This window comes from Paramisgurnus dabryanus, chromosome 7 (genome assembly GCF_030506205.2).
Source record: "Paramisgurnus dabryanus chromosome 7, PD_genome_1.1, whole genome shotgun sequence".
NCBI classification, from domain to species: domain Eukaryota; kingdom Metazoa; phylum Chordata; class Actinopteri; order Cypriniformes; family Cobitidae; genus Paramisgurnus; species Paramisgurnus dabryanus.
The window spans coordinates 32,589,713-32,615,740 of NC_133343.1; the positions used below are offsets into that span (position 1 = coordinate 32,589,713).

At 37.4% G+C, this 26,028-nt stretch overlaps 1 protein-coding gene across 1 annotated transcript; it reads left to right on the plus strand.

The window, feature by feature from the left end:
* The first annotated feature begins 3,822 nt into the window (after nucleotides 1–3,822).
* On the plus strand, nucleotides 3,823–24,390 carry uqcc1 (ubiquinol-cytochrome c reductase complex assembly factor 1). Its single transcript, XM_065279576.2, has 9 exons — nucleotides 3,823–4,042; nucleotides 4,322–4,420; nucleotides 5,047–5,154; nucleotides 5,779–5,851; nucleotides 6,213–6,270; nucleotides 7,747–7,855; nucleotides 18,694–18,771; nucleotides 18,889–19,002; nucleotides 23,779–24,390. Exons 1-9 carry the CDS (start codon nucleotides 3,968–3,970, stop codon nucleotides 23,911–23,913), a joined length of 849 nt encoding a protein of 282 aa, XP_065135648.2. The 5' UTR covers nucleotides 3,823–3,967; the 3' UTR covers nucleotides 23,914–24,390.
* Nucleotides 24,391–26,028: the final 1,638 nt, after the last annotated feature.

The following is a 26,028-nucleotide window of genomic DNA, read 5'->3' on the forward strand; positions in this document are numbered from 1 at the left end:
TTGATACCTTTGCTATTTTTAGATCCCGCGGTATACCATATTACCGTATTACCGCCCAAGCCTACTGCATAGCATTGAGCACTTAATAGAGCAGTAATTAAGAGGAGTGCTCAGTGGGTAGCACTGTTGCCTTACAACAAGAAGGTCCCCGTTCGAGCCCCGGCTAGGGCAGGTGGCCTTTCTGTGTGGAGTTTGCATGTTCTCTGTGTGTCAGCGTGGGTTTACTAAGTTAGGCAGATTGGAAATGCCAAATTGTCCCTTCCCCAACCTGTGTATGGATCAACTTGTCTGAATAAAACTTGTGCATGGATTACTTGTTCTCGCCATGAATATAGCCGTAGATGCTGGAATGGCGTAAAGAAATAAAGGAAGAAGAAGAATTTAGAGGAGTTGTATGCTGCATTGTCTCTTCTCTGTGTAATCTGTTTGAAATGCATCAAGGGCGTTTGTTGACATGAAACTAATTCCTTCTTAAACCCTAACAACCTAGTTATGTCACTAAAATTACACTTAATCTCTGCGTACCGTATAAGAAACCAAATCTGTTATGCTCAACATCACCTGTCCAATTTGAGTTCACCCAACACCTTGCTTGTTTTTCCAGGGGTGGTGACATAGGGATGAACAACATTTGGACAATTCCTCAAGAGGCGAGCTATAATACTACCACATTGTACGGCAATTCTCACCTCCTCTCTTGCGGTTTCCTGAAGGCGTAAATACGCAGGAGTGAAAGCTAGACAAATATTTCACTGCTAATAACCGAGATATTCTCCTTCCTGTGTTCGGAGAGTAGAAACAGAGTGACTTGTGACATTAGTTAGTTAAAACTCTACAGCCATGAGGAAGAACCTCTCACCTTGCATAAACAGTCATTCGGAAAACGACGTAAAGACAACGAAAACATTACCTCATCTACACCCTGCTGTGAAAACATCCCAACTTCAAAGCATCCAAGTGTTTTTGGTACTTTAACGTGTGTGCCATACAAAGGGGGTGGGGTTCAAAGTATTATTTTTCTTGATCGTTCATGTGAGGGGCATTACATATTTTTGTGATTTTTGGATAAAGCTAGGCAGGAAGTCGCCTCGATGCGTGGATGACTTTGAACAATTTGTGGACGTACCAATGCGTGGCCTTGTTTACTTTGTGGCTCCGGAGCTGCGATGCCAGGTACTAATTCTTCAGAACAAACTACAGCCAGGCATTCGTCATCTCGGCCGATGTGATTTTGCAGTTTGCCAGCTGTATGCCACTGTCTGAAATAGGCAAGCTGCTTACCTGTCACTGCCAACCACCCTCGTTCCAATGTAGACGTCAAACTTAAGGCCTTTTTGAAGCTGACCCTGCTGAAGAAAACAATACAAATACTAATGGTTTCCATTACAAATACCATTATGAACCATCAGCTGTTTACCATTAAAACATTATAAAATTCCTGTGTTTTGGGCTTTTATCCAGTAAGACTTAATAGTGTTCTGTTGGCTCCCATCTACCAGATAACATTCCACCAACAAAGCCCAACACATTACCAGTCAGACCCACAGAAACCATTATGGTTTCCTTAAAAACCAATACAATTCCAGTTAAAACCATTAAATTCACTATTTCTAGGATGGTTTATTTTCTTAATTTACAGCAGGGTGGAAGGACAGGTTTGGGCCCACCCACATGACAAAACGTAGTATACTGTAGTATTTATGGTAATAAACTGTAGTAAAAGTCCTAGACACACCAAGTTGTTTTTAACCTTAGTAAATACTTAATATTACAGTATAATACCATATTTACTACAGTATTAATTCAATTATTAGTATAGCACTACATGGGCACCACTAACTTTACTAAAGTTGAAGGTAGGCTACAATCGAAATTGTGGCTCTTAAGAGACTGCGTTACTGCACTTGCGCATACACATCATCGTGTATAAACAGTTTCAGCAGTAACAACATAAACAAACGCCTTTGTGGAACAAAAACCTTTCGTGGAACAAACTTCCTGTAAACTTTGGCAAAGAATCAGAGCCTTTGTATTTCTGATAACAAGCTAAATAAACAGATTACCTTGTTAAATCATCCTTGCTAAAAAAAACAATAGACACATCACAGAAATTCAATTGGTTTTATTGGAAATTGTATTGGTTCTAATGGAATATGGCCCAAAACACACTACAGTGTATTGGTCTTTGTTGTTCTCTAATGGTATGTTTTTGTTCTATTGGTTCTATGTATTGGTTCTAATGGAATATGGCCAAATACACACTACAGTGTAATGGTTTTAATGGTAAAAGCTAATGGTTCCTATTGGTATTTTAATGGAAACCATTAGAATTTTCTGTAATGGTTTAATTGTTTTTTTTTCAGCAGGGATATAACTAAAGTGTATCAAAAATTACACTGAGCAAAGTTACTGTGAAAATGTTTACTATATAATGTATACAATGGTAACCACAAATCAACTGCCAAACCTCCCTTCACAAAGCGTTGATCCATTATTGCCGTCTCCCCTCGTTTTTAGGAAACCAAAACATTTGTTATTATTGACAAGGTATTTGTTCAGTTGTATTAGTTCAGTTAAGCCACTAGCCAAAAACAAACAGAGACCGGAAGTTAAGTTCCGCCCAGATGCATAACCACGACAACACGTGTGCGTCCCATAAAATGCAAAAACTAGTTGCGTCCAATGAACCCATCTATAGTAGGGTCATTCCGTTTCGGTGCCATTTCAGGGTAGTAACTTTCCTTTTTTTTATTTGCATGATTTTATCATTTTAGCTGAAATGGTTTTTTAAACTGTAAGGAAATATATTGGTCAACTCTTCTTTGAATGTATAAAATAATAAATAAATAAAAATAAATATCAATACAGTGTATACAGTACAACCCTTACTACGTAAAACAGTAACAGGGTGGATGGACAAGACGGTAACAGGAGTGACATTCTATGCTAAACTCGGCCATTACTACTCATGTGGTAAACAACTGGCTAACACATATTGACCATAGAGGAAGATTTTTACAGTAACATTTTTATTTACAATATTTCTCAGAATTACAAAAGATAATGTTTCTTCTATAAAGAAGCATAACAGGGGGGATGTGTTATGATTTACCTTATCAGTGAACTATTCTAAATAGTTAAATAAAAAGCTTGCTTCTTGTAGATGATTTCTCTCCAAAATTGTAAGCTTCTTCCTGAGAGTCATGTGACTAGAGGAGCAGGGGGGGGGGGTTCGGACACAACTTTATTTAAAGATCTTAATAATCAAAAATGCATTAATAATTAAAAATAACATTTGGTGAGAAATATTATAAATATGGCTTCACAACAGTAATGAAAATGTTAGAATATATTTTATTTAATTAGTTATACTTGTAACTAGAATTAAGCATACATGACTGGGGACATGGCAATTCAGCCTACTTGCCCTGAATAATGAGTAATTATTTAAAATTTTATTTAATTCTAGGTATATATCATTGTGTTCTGTGGTGTTATAAATCATATAAGACAAGCGTTAAATAAAATTAGTATCATTGCATTTTTATATAATATAATATTTCGAATAGTAGGTATGAACCAATCATGCGAGAAATGTCAGCACATGCGTTGATATAAGCCAGCAGAAATTGTATAATAATTGTTTGGTAAATTTAAAATACCTGAAAAGATCTAAAACGGACTTGGTGATATTTATTGAACATTGACATTTATTTTGTTTGATTTATATTATCAAAATATTTTAAAATCCTATGTGTGATGGCTGCTGTACGATCCATAAGCATCGGAACCATAAGCATAGAGGTGTTTTCCACACGGACTGTTTTAAGTGCGGGACAAATGCTTTTGACATTGCTGGAAAGGGGAGGGACGAAAACAAACTGTTATAAAACGTGACACGGAGTAAAAATCACAGATTCACGCTTTACAGTCACAATATTTTACTATTGTGACTTTTAGCGGAATCATGTATCGGCGACCCTTGCAGTCGGCCGTCAGACATTTAATAAACGCTTCAGGATCAAACGCTGTCCTCGGAAAGGTAATTAATAGACGCGTAAAGCTTAAGTCACTTAAGTTGTTAAAGTACTTATAGGATATAACTAACAGTTAGGGTCATATGTTGTTGAATATGTGACAGTGTTTCATGATTTTACCAGCACCTAGATGTTAGGTTTGCTTAGGTGTCTTGTGCAAACTTTGGCATTCATGTTGCTTGCTTAACATTGTGCATGAATATGCCATTAAATAAATTAGTAAGTTAATTTTGTTACTGTGACTAAACTAAGTAGCAATTGACATGTCATGTTTTGTTTTCTAGGCCATTGAACAAAATGTATATCAGGTCAAGACTTTGGTGGCTTGCCGGACCACAGCAGGTGTCCTGAGTCAATGTCGAGCACTTCACAGTACGAGCAAGGTGTGTGCAGTTTTATCTCTTTCTCAGACCCCTCCTATCTCTTAAGGCTGGACAATCTAGTCTCCGTTTCACAGAGAGGACTTATGCTTAGTCCCAGACTAAAATGCGTGTCTTAACTGAAAAGTATTTGCACTGAGAAATCTTAAAATATATCAGTGCCATTGTTTTGTCCCAAGATCCACAGCAGTAATGTTTTTTTCAAGTCATATTTATAAAGATACTTAAATGTCCTAATTTAATTACGACTTAGTCCCGGCTTGATCTAAGCATTGTCTTACTGTTTCAAATATATGATGAAAACAAAAACTTTTATTCTGCATAATAATTCATTGCAACTAATAATTTTTTTTTACCTAATCCTGATCGATAGTGCTGCTAATAAGATGCTTTTTTCTCAAAAATTGAATACGACAAACATTTTATTGTTACACTAAAGTCACACACTTTCATCTCAATAAATGTAATGTACTCCACAAATGCTCAGCTGTTACATTTCCTGTATTAGAGATTCACAGAGGCATGCATTAGACACTATCTATCTGTGAGTTTGTTTGTGTGTTAGCTCTAGATACACATGTATTTCATTGCTTAGTAATTTCAGTTATGTTTCCATATTATGCTTCCAGTTGTGTGCTGTCAAAGAGACCGCACAGGCCACAGAAGAAGAGGTGGGGGCTTTTACCAGATTGATTGAGGCCATGGGCTTCACCGGACCACTTAAATATAACAAATGGGTAAGACCCTTATCTCTTGTTTTTTGAAGTATAGTGTTTGGTTCATCTAATTTTTTTGTACGTAAACCATAATGGCCCACTTCATATTTTTGGTCTCCCACATTTGATAATCAATTAAAATCCAAAACAGTTTATGATCAGCTGTCATGAACATGTCTGCTTCACATTCTACTTCAAAATATAAAGGTTTCAGAAATCATATTTTGCTTCGAGAAAATAAAGATTTTCCATGTAACAAAATAAATATTTCCTCCAACAAAATTCCCATGAGAAATATCATTTAAATTAAAAAATATTTATTTTGGTGCTTTCTACAGTAATATATGAGCTTGGGCACCAACTTAAGGGAAATATTAATAGTCAAAATTATTATAATAAACAGTATTTTTCTTTTTGTATTTTGTGCAAAATGGATATGCCTTCACAAGAGTCACCAAAAAATGAAATTAAGCAGGTTTCATGTCTCTGCAATAGAACATTGTAGTTACTGGCATCTTCAAATGCATTTCCCATGACTCGTGAGTGGATGCGATTACATTACATTGGAGTGTCCAAATGAGTTTCTAATAACACCAAATTGAACGACTTTTTGATCACATGCATCACAAATGTCTCTTTTTGCAGAAAATTAAGATAGCCGCCCTGCGCATGTACACCTGCTGCGTAGAAAGAATCAACTATGATGATTTTTTTGAAAGTAAGTATTTTTAGGTTTTTCAAAGTAGCCATAAAGGGTGTGGGGACAACCTATACACACAGTGTTATGCCTTAAACGTCTTGCATCATGCTCTTACACATTTTTTGTGAAACTCCTAAGCGTACCGCATTTCAGCTGCAACGTTAAAATGTGCATTAAGGGACTGTTTTAGGAGCACCTGAAATATTTATGTGGCCATTTACAGCTGTGTTACGTTGTTTTCTTTAGCTGAGGAAAAAACAGGTGGAAACCCAATAGCGGTTTTTAAATCGAGCCCAAGTTTGCATAGGTTTGGCTACATGTTGCATTTTCCCTTTGCCCATATATAATGTCTTGTACTTCTCTTTCTCTCGTTTCCCAGAGTGCTCTCTGCCTGACACGCTCAACTCCTGGTTTCTCGTGGCACAGCTCCATGTTTGGTGAGTTTTTGGGCAGTGTTTCAATGTGAACGGCAACTTTGTGCCATGCAAGCATTTTCAAAATGGACCTGTAAATCTAAATGTGCCTAATGCATTCAGTTTATAAAATTCATCTGCTGGGTGAATTAAAAATGACATTTCTTCAATCCGAAGAGTGCTACAATTAGGAACAGGCATTCTGAGTAATTTTCCAGTTGAGTACAATTAAAACGGCTGAATAATGATCATGTCACAATTCATGTTACTGCTGAATATCATTGTATTATTTCATTCATCTTTTCCCCATTAATATGTTTACTGGTGACATTTGCTTATGTAAAGGGTGCTAATGCACAGGTGAATGGGGTTGTCTGAGTTTACGAAAAGATGTGATGTCATCAGAGGGAGACGGATGATTAATGGGTATTAGTTTGGGTGCTAACACACATTACCCATCCAGTTGAAGGCACTTTGTGTTTGCGAGTGCAGTCATGCATGTGCACGGTAACTAAACGTGTTTGCAGAGTAATTGGGAAATCTTTGTCTGAACTCACCAATAGTTTACACATGCATGCACACATTTACAAAATTCTGTTGCCTTATTTAATCATCATAAGTAGTTTTCTGTGTTTAGTTTTATGGAAAAATCTGTTGCATACCGTGCTGTCAGTTATCAAAGAAAATAATTTTGGTTGTGTAAAACACTGGGAAACGTTTCACAGTAATACACTTCTAATTGAAATTGTGTAGTTTAACATCAGAAACGTCAAGTTCATATTTTTGTTAAAGCACTTAAATGAATTCTTTAGTGAAAGTATTTGTTATTTGATCTCATTGTTGGAGTGGGACTTGGTTTTAGTGGATATAGTTCTGGTTATGTGTTAATGGTTATGTAATTCCTCTGGAGAAAGTATGTTTCGTGTAAACGGTCCCCTACGGCTAATACGTCACAGTCTTTCCTGTCATCCTTTTGGGAATAGCAGGCAGATGAAACCAGTTTTTTTGTGGTTAAGACATGAGGTGTGTTAGCAGCACAAAGGTCATGGGGTTCGAATCACCGGGAACAATCATACTGATAAAATGTAAATATTAAATGAACTTTGAATAAAGGTGTTTTCCATATGCAAAATGTGAGTTGAACAATCACACCAGCCTGATGCTTAGAGTTTTAAAAATGTGATAGTTGCATATTTTAAATACATATTTTAAATTTAAATTACAGTAGGTTATTTTTGTGAACTATGACCACATTTATATACCCACGCACCAAGAGAGGAGTTAATCGATCTATAGAGCCGAAGATGTACTTAATGCATGAATGTTTCTTCACATGTGCATGTCAGCTGGTTGGATTTAACAATAGCAAGGATTTCCGACGTTTACTGGTCGTGCAGATTTTGACGGAGCATAGCGTAACACAAGCACTTCTTTCGGAAACTGCTTTCATGCTGCCTGGATTCTCTTGACTCAGCACTCTGCTATGATTTGCTCCTGTAGGATGTGTTTGGTCCGGATGCGACAGGAAGGCAGGGCTGGGAAATACATGTGCCGTTACATCGTCCACTCCATGTGGGAGGATGTGGAGCAAAGGAGCAAGATTATGGGGGTGAGTCTAACATGAACATCTAACATGAACTTCTTTTCTCTTTGCATTAGACATCATGTGCTGTAAGTGTCCACAGATGGGATTCTGTCAGGCAGATTAATCAAACAATGTTCGGCCATTTTAAAGGGGCCATGACATGAAAATCTGACTTTTTCCATGTTTAAGTGCTATGATTGGGTCCCTGGTAATGCTATCAACCTAGAAAATTTGAAAAAGATCAACCCAGTAACTTAGTTTTGGTAAACCATTCTCTACAAGCACATGAAAAAATAGGTTGTTGAAATTTGGCTCTCCTTATGATGTCATAAGGAGCTCTTATTATAATAATCCAACCCCTTAATCCAACCACAGCACTGCCATTTAGTGCAGAGAGAAAATAATTCACAGAACAATTGAGTTTCAATTTCAACAAACCACCATCATTGTGATCAGTGTTTGCACTTGATCAGTACATGTGCATTTTAGAGGACACACCCAGAACGGCACATTTTTGCACACACCTACAAAGTGGCAATTTTAACATGCTATAATAAATTATTTATATGGTATTTTGAGCTAAAACTTCACACATGTGCTCTGGGGACACCAAAGATGTATTTGACATCTTAAAAAAGTCCTGTGACATGGGCCCTTTAAGATTATGCACATTGACTTACTGTATAATTAGTAAGGGATAATGTAGAGGCAGCCGGTAGTTATCGGGAAATAAGCCCCGACAGTGTGATCAGGACCCGACGCGAAGCGGTCGTTGTTCGTTCTTCTATCCACTGTTTAAATGTTTTGTTTTTTCTGTACATGTTAAAATTAATGTCAAAATGTTGTGGTTGTCCAGTGTTTGTCACAAGATGGCGCCAAACAATAATATTTATTGGCGCGGAGCGATTTAAATCGTTCAAGTAGTACCGGCTATGCGTTATTATTTTGGAGCGGTTATTATTTGAAAAGAACGAACCTGCAAATGTCTCAACTGACCAATCAGAATCAAGCATTCCAGAGAGCCGTGTAATAATGATCAATAAACTACCCCGCCAGCGTTTTTTTTAAAAAGTAGGATTTTCACAAAAGTTTGATGCCTTCCGGAAAATGTTCTTTTTTAAGTATCTAAACATACAGTATATCAAATGAAAGAACAGACTCTCTTCATGAAAAAGTTTTATCCTACCTTCATTAGTTCTCTTTTCATTACATCTCAAATATGGGCAGGTTTCTCAAAAAAAAAACAAATTTGAGCAAAAAGCTGAGATTATTTCGTTTTTGTGAAGGACTTTTAATAGAGATCAGATTCAGAGCGATCCTTAAAACATACACGAGACAGTTTGAACTGTTTGCCCTAAGGTAATGCTTCCAGGTTTTATAAGTTGGGTAAGAGCGCCACCTTTTGGATAATAGCGGGGAAATGGATTGCCAGAAAAACTTGTCATTGGCAGGGAAGCGTTTTCTCTTAATTGACTAGTTAACTCGTCAATGGCGGGGAAAGAGTCAAGCAATAGCTGTCAAAGGAGAATAAACTTTTTCTGTTTTAAAATATTTTACAGTAAATTTTACTTTTACTGTACTAAACAAAACAAATGGTGCACCAAACAGTTGTCAAACAATGTTATTGAAACACGAACATACTTAAAATTATAGTTTACCCAAAAATAAAAAATTTCATATTTACTCACCCTCATTAAGTGTTCGAATTATGTCAAAGATTATGGGGGTCCCCTGTAGGGGTGGGCCGGTTCGTATTTTTTTTTTACCGCGGTCGGTAATCAACAAATTCCCGCGGTTTTGCGGTTTATTGGCAAGACAACGAGTTAAATAACATGATTTATTTATCTTTAATACAAAACACGTGCAAATTACTTAAGGAACATGTAGAGTAAATATTATTTCCTTTCACATTTCTTCAATTTCAACATTCAACAACTTGAACAATTAATATTATCAGTAAAAAAAATGTTAACGCATTGTGCGTGTCCACCATGGATTAAAGTTTTCCGTCGCTAGACGGATTTCCGTCAATTGAAAAATTATTAAATTCACTTTTCATAAAGATGACATGTATTCACCTTTTTAAGTGGGATGTGATCAAAGCCTGGAGTGGAGCCAAATCACGTTCCTCTATCCACTGTAAGCGTTCTGTAATCACTACGCACCGGATCCACTCCGGGTTTTCTGGCTGCATCACGTTAAGCTGAGGTAAAACTTTATTTCAGCTAGCATGGACAAACTTATAATGCAGGAAGGCTCCGATGTTTTGAAGATCGATAAAGGTGTAAAAGACCTGGAGATTGCATTGGCTTAGCGAAATGATGAAGATTGGCAAGGCTTTCAGTTCGTGGGTTAAGAAAACCAAAAAGCCAGTTAACTTGCGTGTCTTTGCACAGTATGACTAGGGGTCCTGTATTTTGGGGGTAAATGATTTCTCCCGTACGTGATCACCCGCGTCCCGTTTTTGACTGTTTTTGACCGTCAAGTTTCGTGATTTTGTACACAAAAAATATATTTTAATAAATGGCGGAAACTACACAGTTGCCTGCCACCATAGACATCCATAGTATGAAATAATTTAACTATGTGTGGACCATCACTTTGTGGATGCCAACATTTTCATTTTTGGTTCACCTATCATTTTAATGTGATGAACTACACCTGTGGTTACCCTGCTAGGACACCTGTGTGAACTTCATACATCTACTATAATTCACCTTCATATCATTGGCATTTTATTGGCAATAAGCCATCCTGCACGCTACATATCTGCATCAGGCGACCGCTAATCTACAAGTGTTGTGAATTAAGTGCTAGGTGCTTTATTTTTTTAGTAACACCCTGGAATAGATGTCTGCTTAGCCAGATGTTTAGCAAGGCCGTCAGCGTACGAAACGTTATGGATGTTGATCTAGTCTGCTGTTTGGATATGTCAAAAAAATGAGGAAATAATAAAGGATATATAGTGAAATACTGCCTCCCCCTCCACACACGCAGTGTTTCGGATGTAAAGACTACGCTCTACAGACTGTGGAGACATTTGGAGCTGAGCGCTGTCCAGCGAAGTAGCAAAAGGTGTTTAAATCTGCTCGAGGTCAGTTAAGACGACATGCTTCTGAGAGTGTGTATGTGTGCGTCTGAGAGAAAGCCAACACAAGGCGCCTTAGGGGAACCGCTGTCAAAAAGGGTGGGAACAATCTTCAGCCCAGCTGTGAAAACAGAAATCTCTCTCTCCTTCTCCGCACTTCTGTTTGTTGACATCCTTGCGCCTCCATCTCAATCTTAATAATAGGACTGAATTAGTATTACTTTGAAGGGCGAGCATAACTCGGTCCAAGTCGATATTAACATATAGCGCGCAGCCCCAATAAAGCGACCCGGGTCATGTATTGCGTAACCCCGTGAACTAGTTAACACGAACCAGATCAAACCAGTGACGGCTAATCAGTCACTTCAGGCTTGAGAGCTGGACGCAAGCCAGCCATTGACAGATTTCATTCGACCGTCTGTAAGAATATTAGCAGTTTTGAGTTTATTTATCCGAGAGAGCGGCTCTTAGGTTTATGAGTTAGGCGTGAGGATAGAGACGGCTTTGTTTTGGGAGACTTCTAAAGAAAAGTCTCAGGTTTGACTAGCGGGCAATAACAACGTCGGGTCGTATCACACAGGTTGTGGTTTTGGTACGGTTTTGGGTATTCGTGCTTAACATTGTCATATTGTCTAGATGATACACCAGCCTATTAACCCATAAGTTAGCGTTAAAACCATTTTGATATAATTGACATTTTCCCATGTGCTATTAGTTATGACAAAAAGACTGTAAGCTTAAACTGGAGTGCTTTAAATGTTTGAGTTTGTGTGTTTTAATGAAATCAGCGCCTCTCTTATGCCATGACTTTTTCCATAATGTCACTTTTCCCCTCTCGGAGAGCTCATAAATCAAAAATCACTATTTATTCGTGAAGGCTTTTATTGTAATCCTCTTGGTTTTCAGGTGCTTGTTTGGCTAGTAGGATTTTATACGCTTATTATCAATTCAACATTGAAACTGCAGGCTGTACATTAATAATAGGAGCCAGATTATATCTCCTGTAGTACAAGCCAGAAGTGTCAAAATCATTTTAGGTTAAGAGTCAAATTGGATAAAAATCGCTTTCTGTATTTTTTACATTTTGGTGTACCTATAAAAAGTGGATGGACTTTTGTGTATTTTTTATATATTGGTGAGAACGTGTAATTTTTTTTTACTTTTGGAGCTGTGTGGAGTATTTTTGGGATAGGACATTAAAAATATATCAATTTAATTCATTAGAGAGCCTTAGATTACATTTTAGTGGAAATTATTGTGAAATTCACTAATAATTTGCTGTTATTATATTTGTAAATTTTGTAATGACAGATGAAGGTTTCATAAAAGGATTTATCTCCAAATTCTCAGGCAGAAATTACAAAAAATTGTATATATTTCTATATTTTGTTTGTTGCAAAATCATAAGCCAACTAAGCAATAAAAAACAAACTATAAACTACACTACTACACAGGTTTGGTTAACTTAAAAAATTACTTCAATGGGTACATTTTTATTTTATTTTAATTAATTAATGTACTCGCTTTAAGTGAATTTTTTTTGTTCAAAAAGCTAAAAATTGAAGCCATTGTAAAAAAAATTCACAGTCAATTTTTTACTGAAAGTGAAACATTTAAGTTGAAAAAATGTTACCTATTAAAGTAATTTTTTTTAAAAGTTGCAATGAAATAAAAATGAAAAACGTTTTTCTAGGATTATTTTTTTTTGTGGAAAATTATAGAACTTTTTTTAATCTTTGAGCTTTATTATATTATAAATTTTTTTTTTTTTTTAATAAAAAATGTTAGGAGGTAAAATGTCAGGTGGTATGGTATGGCAGGTTGGCAGTGTGCGGGAAAATATTGCAACAATTGACAAATAGCGACATGACCCAACTTTAAACGATCCAGTTCTTGATGGAAGAATTCAAGAATTCGGCACTATGTTTTTTTTTATTTTAAGAAGCCGTTTTACTCAGATATACGTCACCACGGGGAAAAAATAAGACAATGGCTAATTCCATTTCATGGCGACTTTAAGTCGATCCAACTTTCACTTTTTACAGCCTAAGTGAAACTCTCCTGATCAAAGCTCTTTCACATATTTAAAGAAGTGAAACGTGCGTGAAATGGAAAAGACGCTTGATTTTTAAGTTGTATCGCTGCCCAGCGACTCTCTTCCATCACATGTGTGTTTTTGCGGAGCGTGTGCTTCAACGAGATGTGAAGTTGAATGAGACATGACTGGAGCTGGGGTGCGGTGGGCGCTTTGGCTGCGGTTATGTTTGGGACTGAGACATCTGACCCCTCGGTCCTGGCATCAGCCATCGAGTGGCACCGTAGAAAAGTGACTTCATTTTCCATTGCAGTCTGTCAGTTTTCTCTTTCCTTCGCTTTCTGGTCTCCTGCAGAGTTGGGTCAGCATCATTGCACACACATTAACAACAAGACAACAATGCCAAGGTCATTTGCTTGTTAAGTTATACGGTAGTCCCAAAAAGTATTTGAACATATAAAAAACACTTGCATTAGATAAAATGTCAGGTGAGAAATGCCACATAAAATTTTTATGCCAAACACTTTATTATTTTTTTTATAAACAACAGACGGCGTGCTGTTTAAAATGTTTTTGAACACGCAGTTAATGTGATGAATCGCACCTGTGCTTACTCGGCCAAGACACTTGTGTGAACTTGAGGGGAAATGACTTCATGCATCCACTAAAAATGACCTGTTGGGTAAGCGTCATTGCAAAAAAGACTAAACCAAAACGACTGCTCTGAGAAAAACTGTACAGATTTAAATGCACCTGGTTTTGTTGACAAATGCAATTACTTTCATGTCTTTAAAAATTGATTTTTGGGCCATTGTGTACCGTTTGGAAAAATGCTATCACATTATTCCTGTTTTTACAAATAAAGGTATCTGTCCTCTTCCCTTTTTGGGTGGACCCAGTTTCTCAACCTAAAAAACAAAACAAAAAACAGTGTTGACATGTAGCTTTGAGTTATGTGTTAAAAAAAGTAAAGTGTGTAATGTTTTTCAATGTTAATGTATTTTCTTGCCTTCTATCCAAGTCTGGTATGCAGAGACAACTACAAAGTCAATCATTTAACATTTGGTGACACTAGTGGCTCAGAAATTACAGTGGCTCTTTTCCAGATTTTTTATGTTAGTAATCCAAAAATATCAAAAAGAAACATTTTGTGCAGTGTAGTTTCAAATGCTTGTTTGGACTTAAAAGGGCAATAAGTAGGATTTTCCCCCATCTAGTGGTGGAATTGTATTTTGCATTCAAACGAACAGTGCTTTCTAGCTCCTCCCCTTTCCAAATGTGTGTTGCAACTACGGTAGCCGTTATGTACTCACTGATCTCCTTGTCCGTTTCAGCTGGTTCACGTGTTCTGAATGAAAACGCGTTGTGGAAACGCATTGGTAGGCAAATGCTTTTTGTCCCTCTCTGCTATTGTAGTTTATCAATACGGCGGAACAATATGGAAGCCTCCTTGGACTTACCCGTTCAATGTAAGTAAAGAGAAGAAATTCTAAGCTTACAAAGAAAAGTCAGATCACTGGCAAAGGTCATTTGACACCAAACAAGGACATATTTATGAACAAAGACATTGATTTTGATTAATAAAACACTTAAAATCCTACTTATTGCCCCTTTAAAGTTGGCATGAAATATCGTGATATCCCAGTGAAACGGCTTCTAAATAAAAAAAAAATAAGAGGATGGGACTTGATTTCGTCCAACGAGAACAGATTGGATTATTGGAGGTTGGGCGCGTTGCTAATAACATTACTTTTTATTACATTTATTATTTGTAAATAATAATAAATTTAATAAATTTGGCTGACCTAGTACTTTCCTGTCCTTTTTTTACACTGTCTATCAAAATGGCTTTCTTAATATCTTTGTTCTTGTTTCTATACTGTTTTTGTGTATGTCTAGACTGTCTGTACTCATATATGTTTACAGTAAAGTTGCTTTGCAACAATGAACGATTGTGCAAAGCACTATAAGAAATACTTTTGAATATACATTTGATTCGCAACAATATTACATTTCTTCTGTCACATCATTATTACCACATAATGAAGTGATAATGGAATAAGCAGAGCATGAACAGGTTATATTTGTGGATGTAACTGAGAAGATCAGTTCTGTGTAGACTGGCACACATGCTACACTTTGACCTGACGTGGAAGTCTGTTTTCACAGGTCAGAAATGAGGAGGTATTTCCTCTTGCGTTCGACACCGAAAACGTTATTTTTTAAGCTGTGAAAAATCGTGCGTAAATGGACTGTAATCAGCACGGCTGACAGCTTCGTAACAGCTCCGCCTTACAGGATCGGGATCCGGTTACGGCACTGGAAATAGATGCCCCCCGCTTGCTTAAACCTTGGTACGGTTAGGTTACTACGTCTAATTGTGCTAAAATACTTGTCATTTGTGCTGTGTTACATCAGCCCCCCTTGAACTTTCTTACACACATACACACTCGGGGAGTTTTTCTAACCTTTAGTAATGACGGTAAAGTGAGATATGACACTAATTTGGGTTGTGAAGGGCCAATATTTTGCTTCTCCAGCAAGTTTTGGTCCCTTGGCCTGATTGGTGCTGGGATTAAATATCCACGGCTGGTTTTACCAACCTGCGTCATAACACTGGAAAGGAGAACAAAGAGACTAAAGGCTGAAGTATATTAAATATAGTACGCGTGGGGGTCGCGCACATTGTACGCGTGGGGGTCGCGCACATTGTTCGCGTGGGGGTCGCGCACATTGTACGCGTACATTGACAACTGTAGTGTTTAGCATAGGAGATGCGTATGCTTTGCAAGGCTGTTTGTTAATTCGCGTACATGTAAAAAACGAACTATACTCCGGTCTTAAGACAGTTGAACAAGAGAGTACATAGCGAAGATGCAAATGTTGGGTTAGTGTCAACGGTCCCATTTTACATAAAGCGGTGCGGTTCGGTTCAGTGGTCATTGAATCGAATGTGTTGTGATTCTCTTCAAACTGTGACATTTTTGTATTTCACATTAACATGTGCAGAATGTGTTGCCGGGCCATAAGGGAGAACAGAGAAAGAAAAGAGCGTGCGGAAAAGACGACGAGAGGGTAGAAGAGTTAAAACGCAGCCAGATGAGATTGATTATGTGCAGGTCTGTGTAATTATGCACAGGTGCTTTTCTGCCCCATGCGTTCCCGAACACACACACATGGTGACCCGACGCAATCCGAGCATGCAGAAAACCCGACATACAAGACTTCAGAATAAACACATTTGTTTTGAAAAATCTCCTAAGGGCCGGTGATATTTGTGTGCGTGTTTAGATTCATGCGGATCAGAGCACCTGGCCAGACTCTCGCTTCAGATCCGTCTCTGCTTTTGTTTTCTGGGATTAGACTGTTGCGTTATTGTCCACATGTTGGATATTTTCTGCCAAAGACAATTCCAGCCCTTGAATAAACACATGGTCTCGGTATCAAACGCACTTCTGTTGGTGTCCAAACGAATCTAAAGTTAATGAAAGATCACAGAGATAAATCTCCACGCACATTTCTCAGGTTGTGAAAAGTCATTGTGCTTTTCGGTGCCTGGTAGATATAAGGCACTGTTTACACTTGATATTAAAATGCGTTTTGGTCGATCGGATCACAAGTGAATGAGATCTATTCGCATCTGGTGTTTTAATCCGTCTCTTTTGTCCACTTTCGACTGCTTCTGTCCTTATTACTTCGAGGGCCTGGTCCTTAAAAACCAAGCTGGAGATATGATGCGTTAAGTTGATGTGCACTAATATTATGTCAGAGTAAACACGTGCACAGCGTTTTGTACATGTAAATGTAAGGGCTTTCTTTGATATATCAGAATAATGGATAAAATAAGCTTGCGCAACTATCACACGCTTGCAAATTAAAATGGAGAGCAGACACATCAGTTTATCTGTGAAAGCCTTACACCAGACGCGATAGAGGCGGCAAGCACGGGTGATTTGCATGTTAAGTCAATGCAAAGATGCGATTAGGCATCCTGCGGCATGGAAGGCGCAGCAGGCAAGTTTGGCGCGAAAAGAGTGTTGCCGCGGGAAACGCGCGAGTTGATAAAATCAGAACTTCAGCGGATTTCCGCGCTGCGTTAACCAATCAGGACCTTGCTGTAGTAGCAACGTGATTACAGCCCCTCCCATAACGCAAATTTCTGCGTGAATGTCTCGAATGACTAGAATTTCACGCGCAGATTTCATGCGTGAATGAAGCGATTAAACTCAAAATGTTCAAGTGTCCAACTACGCGCAATTTGCACGTTTTTGCCACCTTCACCGCGGCTGGTGTGAACGCATCATGAAGACTGCGCTGAGCACTGGATTTGTGCGATGGGACAACATTGCATCTATTGATCTATAGTGTTATGTACCGAGCACAAAGTAGGCGGTCTGGTCAGATGCGTTTTCGACTACCTCTGAAAACAGTTTAGACCACGTTTACACCTGTATTTATTTAGTGTTGTCCACTTGTGATCCGATCGACCAAAACACATCTTAAAAGATTACTCCACTTTCAAAAAAAAGACTTACCCCCATGTCATTCAAGATGTCTTTCTTTGTTCAGTCAAGAAGAAATATTTTTTTTTTTTGAGGAAAACATTCCAGGATTTTTCTCCATATATTGGACTTTATTGGACCTCAACAGTTTACAGTTTCAATGCAGCTTCAAAGGTCTCTTATGCCGAGTTCAGAATGCATGATTTTAGCCTTGATTTTGACTCGCCGACAGGTTTTGAGAAATCGCAGACAAATTTCCTGAAATCACAGGCAAATCAATGCTCGTGCACGTGAGTGACAATCACACAGTGTGAATTATCAAAGATGCGATCTGAGAGAAATCATGCTGTGTGAAATGTGTTTTCACTGAAAATAACATCGGTGATGACCTACAGCCAATGAGAAAACAAAATACAGGGCAGCTGGATGATCGGGGAGGAGTCTCCCCAACCATTTCCTCCTTCATAATCTTTATTTCTTTTTCTTATTTCTGATCCAAATCGAGGCATAAGGGTCTTATCTAATGAAACGATGGTAATTTTTTTTTAAGTATTTTTAACCACAACTTCTTGTCTTGCACTAGCTGTTTGATGCGCTAGTGCGACCTTACGTATTGCGTAATCACGCCGAACGGTCACGCATGACGTATGCTCCAGTGTTTACAAGTGTGGAGAAATAGGACCGATCCGACATTGTTATATGTGGAATGATACTAATTAATATTTTTGTGTCAGTTTATTGTTTAAAATAGTCCGCAAGTGTGCGTTTCAAATATTTAACGCGTAATTAGACCCTTATGCCTCAGTTAGGATTGGTTAGAGGCGTGTAAAAACTGCAGTAAAACTGTAAACCCTTGAGGTCCACTAAAGTCCACTATATAAAGAAAAATCTTGGAATGTTTTCCTCAAGAAAACTACTTTCTTTTCAACCGAAAACAAAGAAAGACAAATTATCTGGATTTTTTTAATAAAAAGTGAAGTAATCCTTTAATACCAGGTGTAACAGGGCCTGAAGATGTTGATTGATGTGTTTTCAGCATCTATGAAGAAAGATGTTACTATGTTGGACCTTACATCAAAACCACCAAATCTGTTTCCAATCCAAACAGCGTTTTGACCGATGCTGATGATCTTAATATGGCAAAATATTTGCTGAATAATAAGCCTGGGTGATATTTTAAGCTCTCTTGCTAGTTTTGGCAAACCGGTCTGAAAAATCTTTTTTTGTCGGTTTGCAGATCGATGCCATTCAGAGAAAAGAGAGCATGAAGATGATGACAGAGACGTTCTACGCTGCTATTTTTGGTTACGATGAGGTAAATTCACAATGATAACAGTACACATTAAAACTGATGGATACTAGGTGCACAGTTTTCACTGATCGAGAGAAAAGGAGGAATGAGTTTGGGCTTGACAAATGTCTCATGTTTCAGGGGATTCTGTCGGACGATTGCGTGCTGGCCGCAGCGCTCTGGAGAAACCTGTTCAACAGACAGTGTGAAGACCCCAGACAGCTGGAACTGATGGTCGAATACGTCCGCAAACAGGTTAGTGTATGTGTGGATAGACGGTTCCCCTGTTCTGTGCAAACATAGACGTGTGTGCACGTAAAGTACACTGCGCTATACATCGCCTCTCTTTCACTTAACGAGGCGATTATTTGAGCAAATATTATGATTCCACCTGCAATGTGACGCAGTCATGACCTTTAAAACTTACTTGCCAGATCTTTCCCGTAACTCGGTAATTCGCAACGTTTATAAACTCTTCTGCGATTAAAGGAGAAGCCCGGTCATGCCGTGAATCTCTGAGCGTTTCTGTCTGTACACACCTCCCCCTGCAGCCAGCCTGGCGTGACAACACAAATGTAAACACAAACAGGAACTCTTGATCCGCCAGCGGTGTCACGCCAGTTTGTGTCAATAGTTTGAGCGGCGGTAACAACAGGCTTTTCTGCTGGAGCTCTCCACCCAAAACAAAAGCGCATGAGCTGTTCTCATTTTCTTATACATCAAGAATCTCTTTTCTCATTCATGATTAATGCAATATCTAGAAATCCTGGATGGGATGATGCTAGCCTGTAATTGTTTACAGGTTGTAATAGTGTACTGTGTACATCACTGTTAATTTTGCTTAAAAAGCACAATATGTAAGATCACTTGCATGGTGTTCTCACGGGTCCTTGAAAGTTTGTGAATCTGGGGCCCCCTGGGAAGTTTTTGAAAATATACATACATAGATACAGGTCATTGAAAGTGAATCTATTTCATGCAAAAAAAATCCATATTATTCCCTGTGTAGTGTAGGATAATATCATAAAAATTCTAGACTTTCTAAGCACACGTGCTAAACTGTTTGCTTTAATTGCTTATATCTTCTGTATGTGAATGTTGATTCATACCAAAATGCTTTTTTGCATAGTTGTGTTTGACACATGAAAATGTCTCTGGTTACGTATGTAACTGCGGTTCCTTAAGAAGGGAACGAGACGCTGCGTCTCCCTTGTCATACTTCCTGCGTCGCTGTAACGCCGTCTTTGGCAATATTTCAGATAGCAATATACTTCCTGGCTCCCGCGTTAGCCTGTCTTTGTCGTTAAGCGTCACTATTGGTTGAATTTGATAAAGACATTCAGACGCACTTACCCCTGGAGGCGCCCCAGAGTGTCACCGCAGTGACGCAGCGCGAGTTCCCTCGAAAGGGAAACCTTAACAATGTTTTTTAAAAGGTAACGCGATGTAACCTTGCTCTCACTTGAAATGTGTCCCCACATTTAATCTTTGAATTTGAGGGCATTGGACCTGGAAAGTCCTTGAAAGGTCCTTGAATTTGAAGTTAACTAAGGTGTGGGAACCCTGTGTTATATATTTTGTTTTCCATACTAACATTATCCCAATTGTTTTTAATAATGAGTAATAAGTGATAGATACAGCAGTAGCCGTTATTTGAAATATTATCAAGAAATATTTACAATCAACCAATAAATCGTACGATTACTTAAATTTTCCTAATGAAAAGGCACTCGGGTGTAAAGCCAAAGTCTAAAAGACCCAACTTCCACAATGTCGATTCTCTATCACCGCTCGGAGCATGAGCTCATCACAGGTGCTGGCAGGAGTTTATTATGTACCAGGAGTGTTTCGAGCAAGGTGTGTTACATGTTGGTCCCTCGCAGGCATCATGCAAAAAAGTAAAACAACAAATAAGCGTCATCTGTAGGCCCCAAGTAACAGGGGCCTGCTTGGCTCAGGACGGAGGGAGAGGTGAAGTGGGTAAAAAGAAAATAAAACCGGCACAGGTGCAGATCATGAAGCATGGCAGCGCAGAAAGGGACCGTTGCCATGGCTACGTTGGTCACCTCTGATGAAGCATTTTCAACTGCATCGTTATTCAAGGCTAATCGCTCTTGACAAACACTTGCTAGCTCTGACATCATTGCCTGTGTGTTTGACTAAGCGAGGTTTTATGATGGATATGCAAGGGTGCAAAAAGTGAAACCGAAATGTATTTAAAGTTTGATGGGGTGGGTACAGAATGGAGTGGTATAATGTGCATTTTATCATACATTAAAATGTTTTTATAAAATATTGTTTTTTTTCTTTCTTGGTCAGATGTAATGTTATAGGGTTTTTGGTGATTTGTATTTTTTAATTTTATCTTGATGATATTTGCCGTTGATGTTACTGGTGGTACAGTTTGCATTAAGGGTGTCAGCAGATTGCATTGTGGGATACAGCATGGGATACACAAGTGCTCTTGTGTTCATAAAAAATGTCTTTACTGTTCATAGGTCAGATACTATGTACTATTGAAAGAGTAAATTAACTTTGTTAGTATGCAGTACTGTTTTATAATTTTGCATCACCCCATTATAATACTTGTTTAATACTGAAACCTCTGTCCTTAGCTTCCTGTCTTTAGCTGTTTCCAAGCCTTTTCTTCTTCCAAGACCTTTATAGATCCTAGTAGTTTGGTTGTTGTCAAAACTACAGGTAAATTTAAAGGGATACTCCAGCCAAATATCAAAATTACCTCATGATTTTTCAGACGAACAGATATGGAGTTATTTTAGTAAATGTTCTGCTTTTCCAAGCTTAATAAAAGGAGAAAACGGGGATCAGGGAACTTGATTTTGAAGCGACGTGCCGAGTCACGTCTAGGACAACTCTGAGGTTTCGTACACCGGAAGTGCACATTAAATAGCGCGAGCTTAGTCAGATAGAGTCTACTTCAAAATGCAAAATATACGTTAGCAGCCAATGTTAATCGCTAACGATTTGGGACAAATATGATGTCATTTAATGTTAAACTATGTGAGTGGCGATCTGTGGCGCGACAGGGATTTGAACAACTTCCTGAGTCAAAGCTGGGTGGCGCGGACAGGCGCCGGTGTGCGTATGCTCATAGAAAACAATGTGTTGAATTTTTTTTAGAACGGCATGGTGCTGAGCTGCGCGTCCGGTGTGCGACCCCCTTAACTCCTCTCTTGGGGATCACGGGATAGCAAACTGTCCATCGAATGAACACTTTTGGATCTTGCTGGAAGTAGTAGGCCATCCGGGTATTTTTCACCTACTGTTTTTCGAATTACACGAATTCGGACATACTACTCACCTCGCCTACTGCTTGATGCCTACTGTATATTATGAAAGTAGGCGGTTTCGGACGCACCTTAAAACTCTCTCTCTCGTGAATCACATGACTCGAAGATGGTGTCGTTACAGGAAGCTAGTTATTGGTTTATAAAGTTTGAAATATGGATATTTAATAAAGACCTTTTATTAAACCATTGGAGCCACGTGGATTACTTTTGTGAAGGATGAATGTACTTTTTTGGGCCTTTAAAGTCTGAAGTTGTTCCCTGATCCCCGTTTTCTCTCATTACACTGCAAAAAAAGACTTTCTTACTTAGTATTTTTGTCTTGTTTTCAGTAAAAATATCTACAAATTCTTAAAACAAGATGTATTTTCTTGATGAGCAATAGGACCTCAGAAAATAAGTCTAGTTTTTAGATAAAAACTATACAATTTAAGTGAATTTGCACTTAAAACAAGCAAAATTATCTGCCAATGGCAAAAGAAAATTTTGCTTAAATTAATTGTTTAAGAAAAAAGAAAACTTATTTTTAGATTTTTTTTTCTCACCCCATTGGCAGATATTTCTGCTAGTTTTAAGTTTAAATTTACTTAAACTGTAAATTTTCTGTCTATAAACTAGACTTATTTCCTAAAAATAATTTTTTTGCAGTGTATAAGCTTGAAAAAGCAAGGGCATTTACTAAAATAACTTCACATGTATTTGTCTGAAAGATGATGGACTTATTTATCTCTTTTTGCTTGAGGGTGAATAAATCATGGGGTAAATGTGATATTTGTCTGGAGTATCGCTTTAAGGTTATAAATATGCTGAATCAGGTCATCTATGATTCGTTCAGATCACATTTGTACCTGTCTATTTTGTTGAAGGGTTAACCGGAGCTATTTCTCACAATTTTTCCTCTATATTATTATAGATAAGTTCATATTTACTTAAGTAATAAAATATGCGATCACTTCAATTTAATTACATTGTCACTGCCTAGGAAGAAAGATGGGTGATTCTCACGAAATATAGATTTAGAAGGTGTCCAGCATCAGAATTTTTAAAAAGCACTTGAAGCCAATTTTTTTTTTGCATATATAAGATTAAGGTCTGAACTTACTATAACTATAATTTTTAGAGGATTTAAAAAAAATCCTATAAAATTATTAAAAATTTTTAGATTATCATTATCAAAATTTATCATTACCGCAAAATGATATTACATTAAACATATGCATTTACAAATTGAAGTTTCTGTAATGAGAACAAAAAGTTGTCTAGGTACTATGACCAACAAAATTTCAATGAATGATCACCAAACACCACATGTTTCTTTACCGTAAATGTTTATTGTATAACATGCACTGAAGCTTTTAATTTTTTAAAGATTTTTTAATTATAAATATTTCCATGTTAAAGAACCCAAATCCAGTCATGGACACCTTGCGGTAATGACAATTTTTTTCCTTAAATGTGGAAAAAACAACAAAATTGGTTTTTATGATGTCATTTGAAATCATGTGCAAAATAGTACATGAAGAGATGTTTGTAACTGTATGCTTCTTATTTTAATAGCATTTACTTTTTTATCAAAATGTTTCATGACCCCTCACAAGTCTAATTTCACGAGAATCACCCTGATGTACTTCATGTTATACACAATATGTTGTCACAGTTGCCCGTTTAATGACAAAACTGGCGCCTGTCTCCTCTATAAATCACACAAATGTTTCCATGACAGATGCAGTTCATTGATGCCCTGGATGGTGAGGACCTTCTATTAACAGGAGAAGTTAAATGGCGCCCCCTGGTGGAGGAAAACGCACAGAGCATCCTTAAAGTTTCTTCCCCAACCTACAACGATACTGGCCTCTAATGTGTGTCACCTCAAAGAAACTTAAGTAACCTTAAGTTGCTAGTCAGGACACCATCTGCCAATCAGGAAGCAGCCACGCCCCCTTCTTTTCTATATCTTTGTCTCCCTCACCTTTCTTAATTTTAACTACAGATTAGTCAGCTTCCCACGTCATCATGCTGTTGGGAAAAATCGTACATATATACACACGCATTTGTTCACATATACATTGAGAGTATTAAGGACTCATCAGAATGGTTTTGCACTCATTTTTTCTTAGTAGTTTATTTATATGTTTATCTGTAGTTTGGCAAGGTTAATATTTATAGCAAGATTTTCTCTGAACATCTCAAGGTCTCGGTGCAGACGGTTGTTTTTTACTTTACTCTCAATGTGTTCAAGGAAAATGTTTCGAGTGTGTGTGAATGTGTTTTTGTCAGGGTTGTCAACCAATAAAAACTCTTCTGGAGGAACGACATTTTCTTACCTCAATGAAAACGCTCTCTTTGTGTCTTTTATCACAGTCTTTTATTTGACAAACACAAAACAAACATATTTTCTGTGTTCGAAATGCAATGTAAAGAAAGTATGCAAAATAATTGCACACTTTGTCTTTACTGACGTTTCGGCAGCAAACCTTTCAGCAAAATCATTTGTCTTTATAAAATTTCCATAAGAAGTGCGTTTACAATACTTCATTATATGAATGCAAAATTACCCTATGGCATTTTGCACAACAAACAGTAAATACTTCCCTCTGTTCTTAGTATGCAAATAGTATGGAAACCACCTCACAATTCAGTTTTGATTTACAAAGCATAGTATGATTCATTGTGATGAATTCATTTACCATGCTTAATTCATCATTTTCTCATCCTCATGTTGTTTTAAACCTGTATGAATTTCTTTTTTCTGATCAACATGATATTTGATGGTAAGCACACAGTTGATGGTAATTATTGACTTCCATAGTATGAAAAAAAAACGATAAAATTCAATGGGTAACGTCAACTGTGTGCCTACCATCATTTATCAAAATGAAGATGAGAAAATAATGACTGAATTTTTATTTTTCAAGATACACTAGTAAGATTATAGTGGTACAGTAGTATGCTTTTCTGACATTGCTCTGATCTCCTTCTGTATCACAAGAAAACTAGAAGAGTGATGGATGATTTTTGGGATTTAGCCACATGAGACAAACATTGTAAGTGGTGGCATCAGGTTGTATGAAGCAGATGCACATAAATGTGATCCTGGACCACAAAAACAGTCACAAGGGTAATATTTTATTAAATCTGAAAACTGAATAAAATTGCTGAGTAAACTTCACATCAATGTATGGTTGTTAGTATAGGACAATATTTAGCCAAGATAAAACAATTTGAAACCTGGAATCTGAGGGTGCAAAAAATAAATATTAAAACAATCGCCTTTGTCCAAAAATGATTAGTATAAAGATAAAAATAAAAAAGGTAAGTGGTTGCAATAAATTTATTTAAGCTACATTTAAACAAAACAATTTAGAAACGCAAAACAAAACAAAAAACTTTTGTTTAAATTTAGCTTTATTAAATTGATTGCAACCACTTACCTTAAAAAATTACCGAGCCCCTAAGGTGAGATTGGAGTAAAAAAAATGTAAAGTTTAATTTCACGTGCTCACGCAAAACCTTTATGTGCAGAATTTTTTTTAAGTTTAGTTTCGCGTGCTCACGTGAAACTACCGCGCGCTCGCGTGAAACTACCGCACGCTCGCCCGTGAAACTTTCGCTTTCACGCGCGCGCGCCATAGTTTCAGGTGAGCACGTTATAGTTTCACGTGCTCGTGCGATAGCTTCACGTGAGCACGCGAAACAAATGAAAGTTTCACGTGAGCACATGAAAGTTTCGTGTGAGCACATGAAAGTTTCACGTGAGCACATGAAACTAAACTTTTTTAAATTTTTGCTCCATGTCCCCTTAGGGGCTCCGTAAAAAATTGATTAAATTGAATACGTTTTTTCAGTGTAACTAATGATAAAAAAATATGTTTACAGTAGGACATTTACAAAATATCTTCATGAAACATAATCTTTACTTAATATTCTAATGATGGATCATATATATGCATTTTTACTACAAAAATAGGCTACC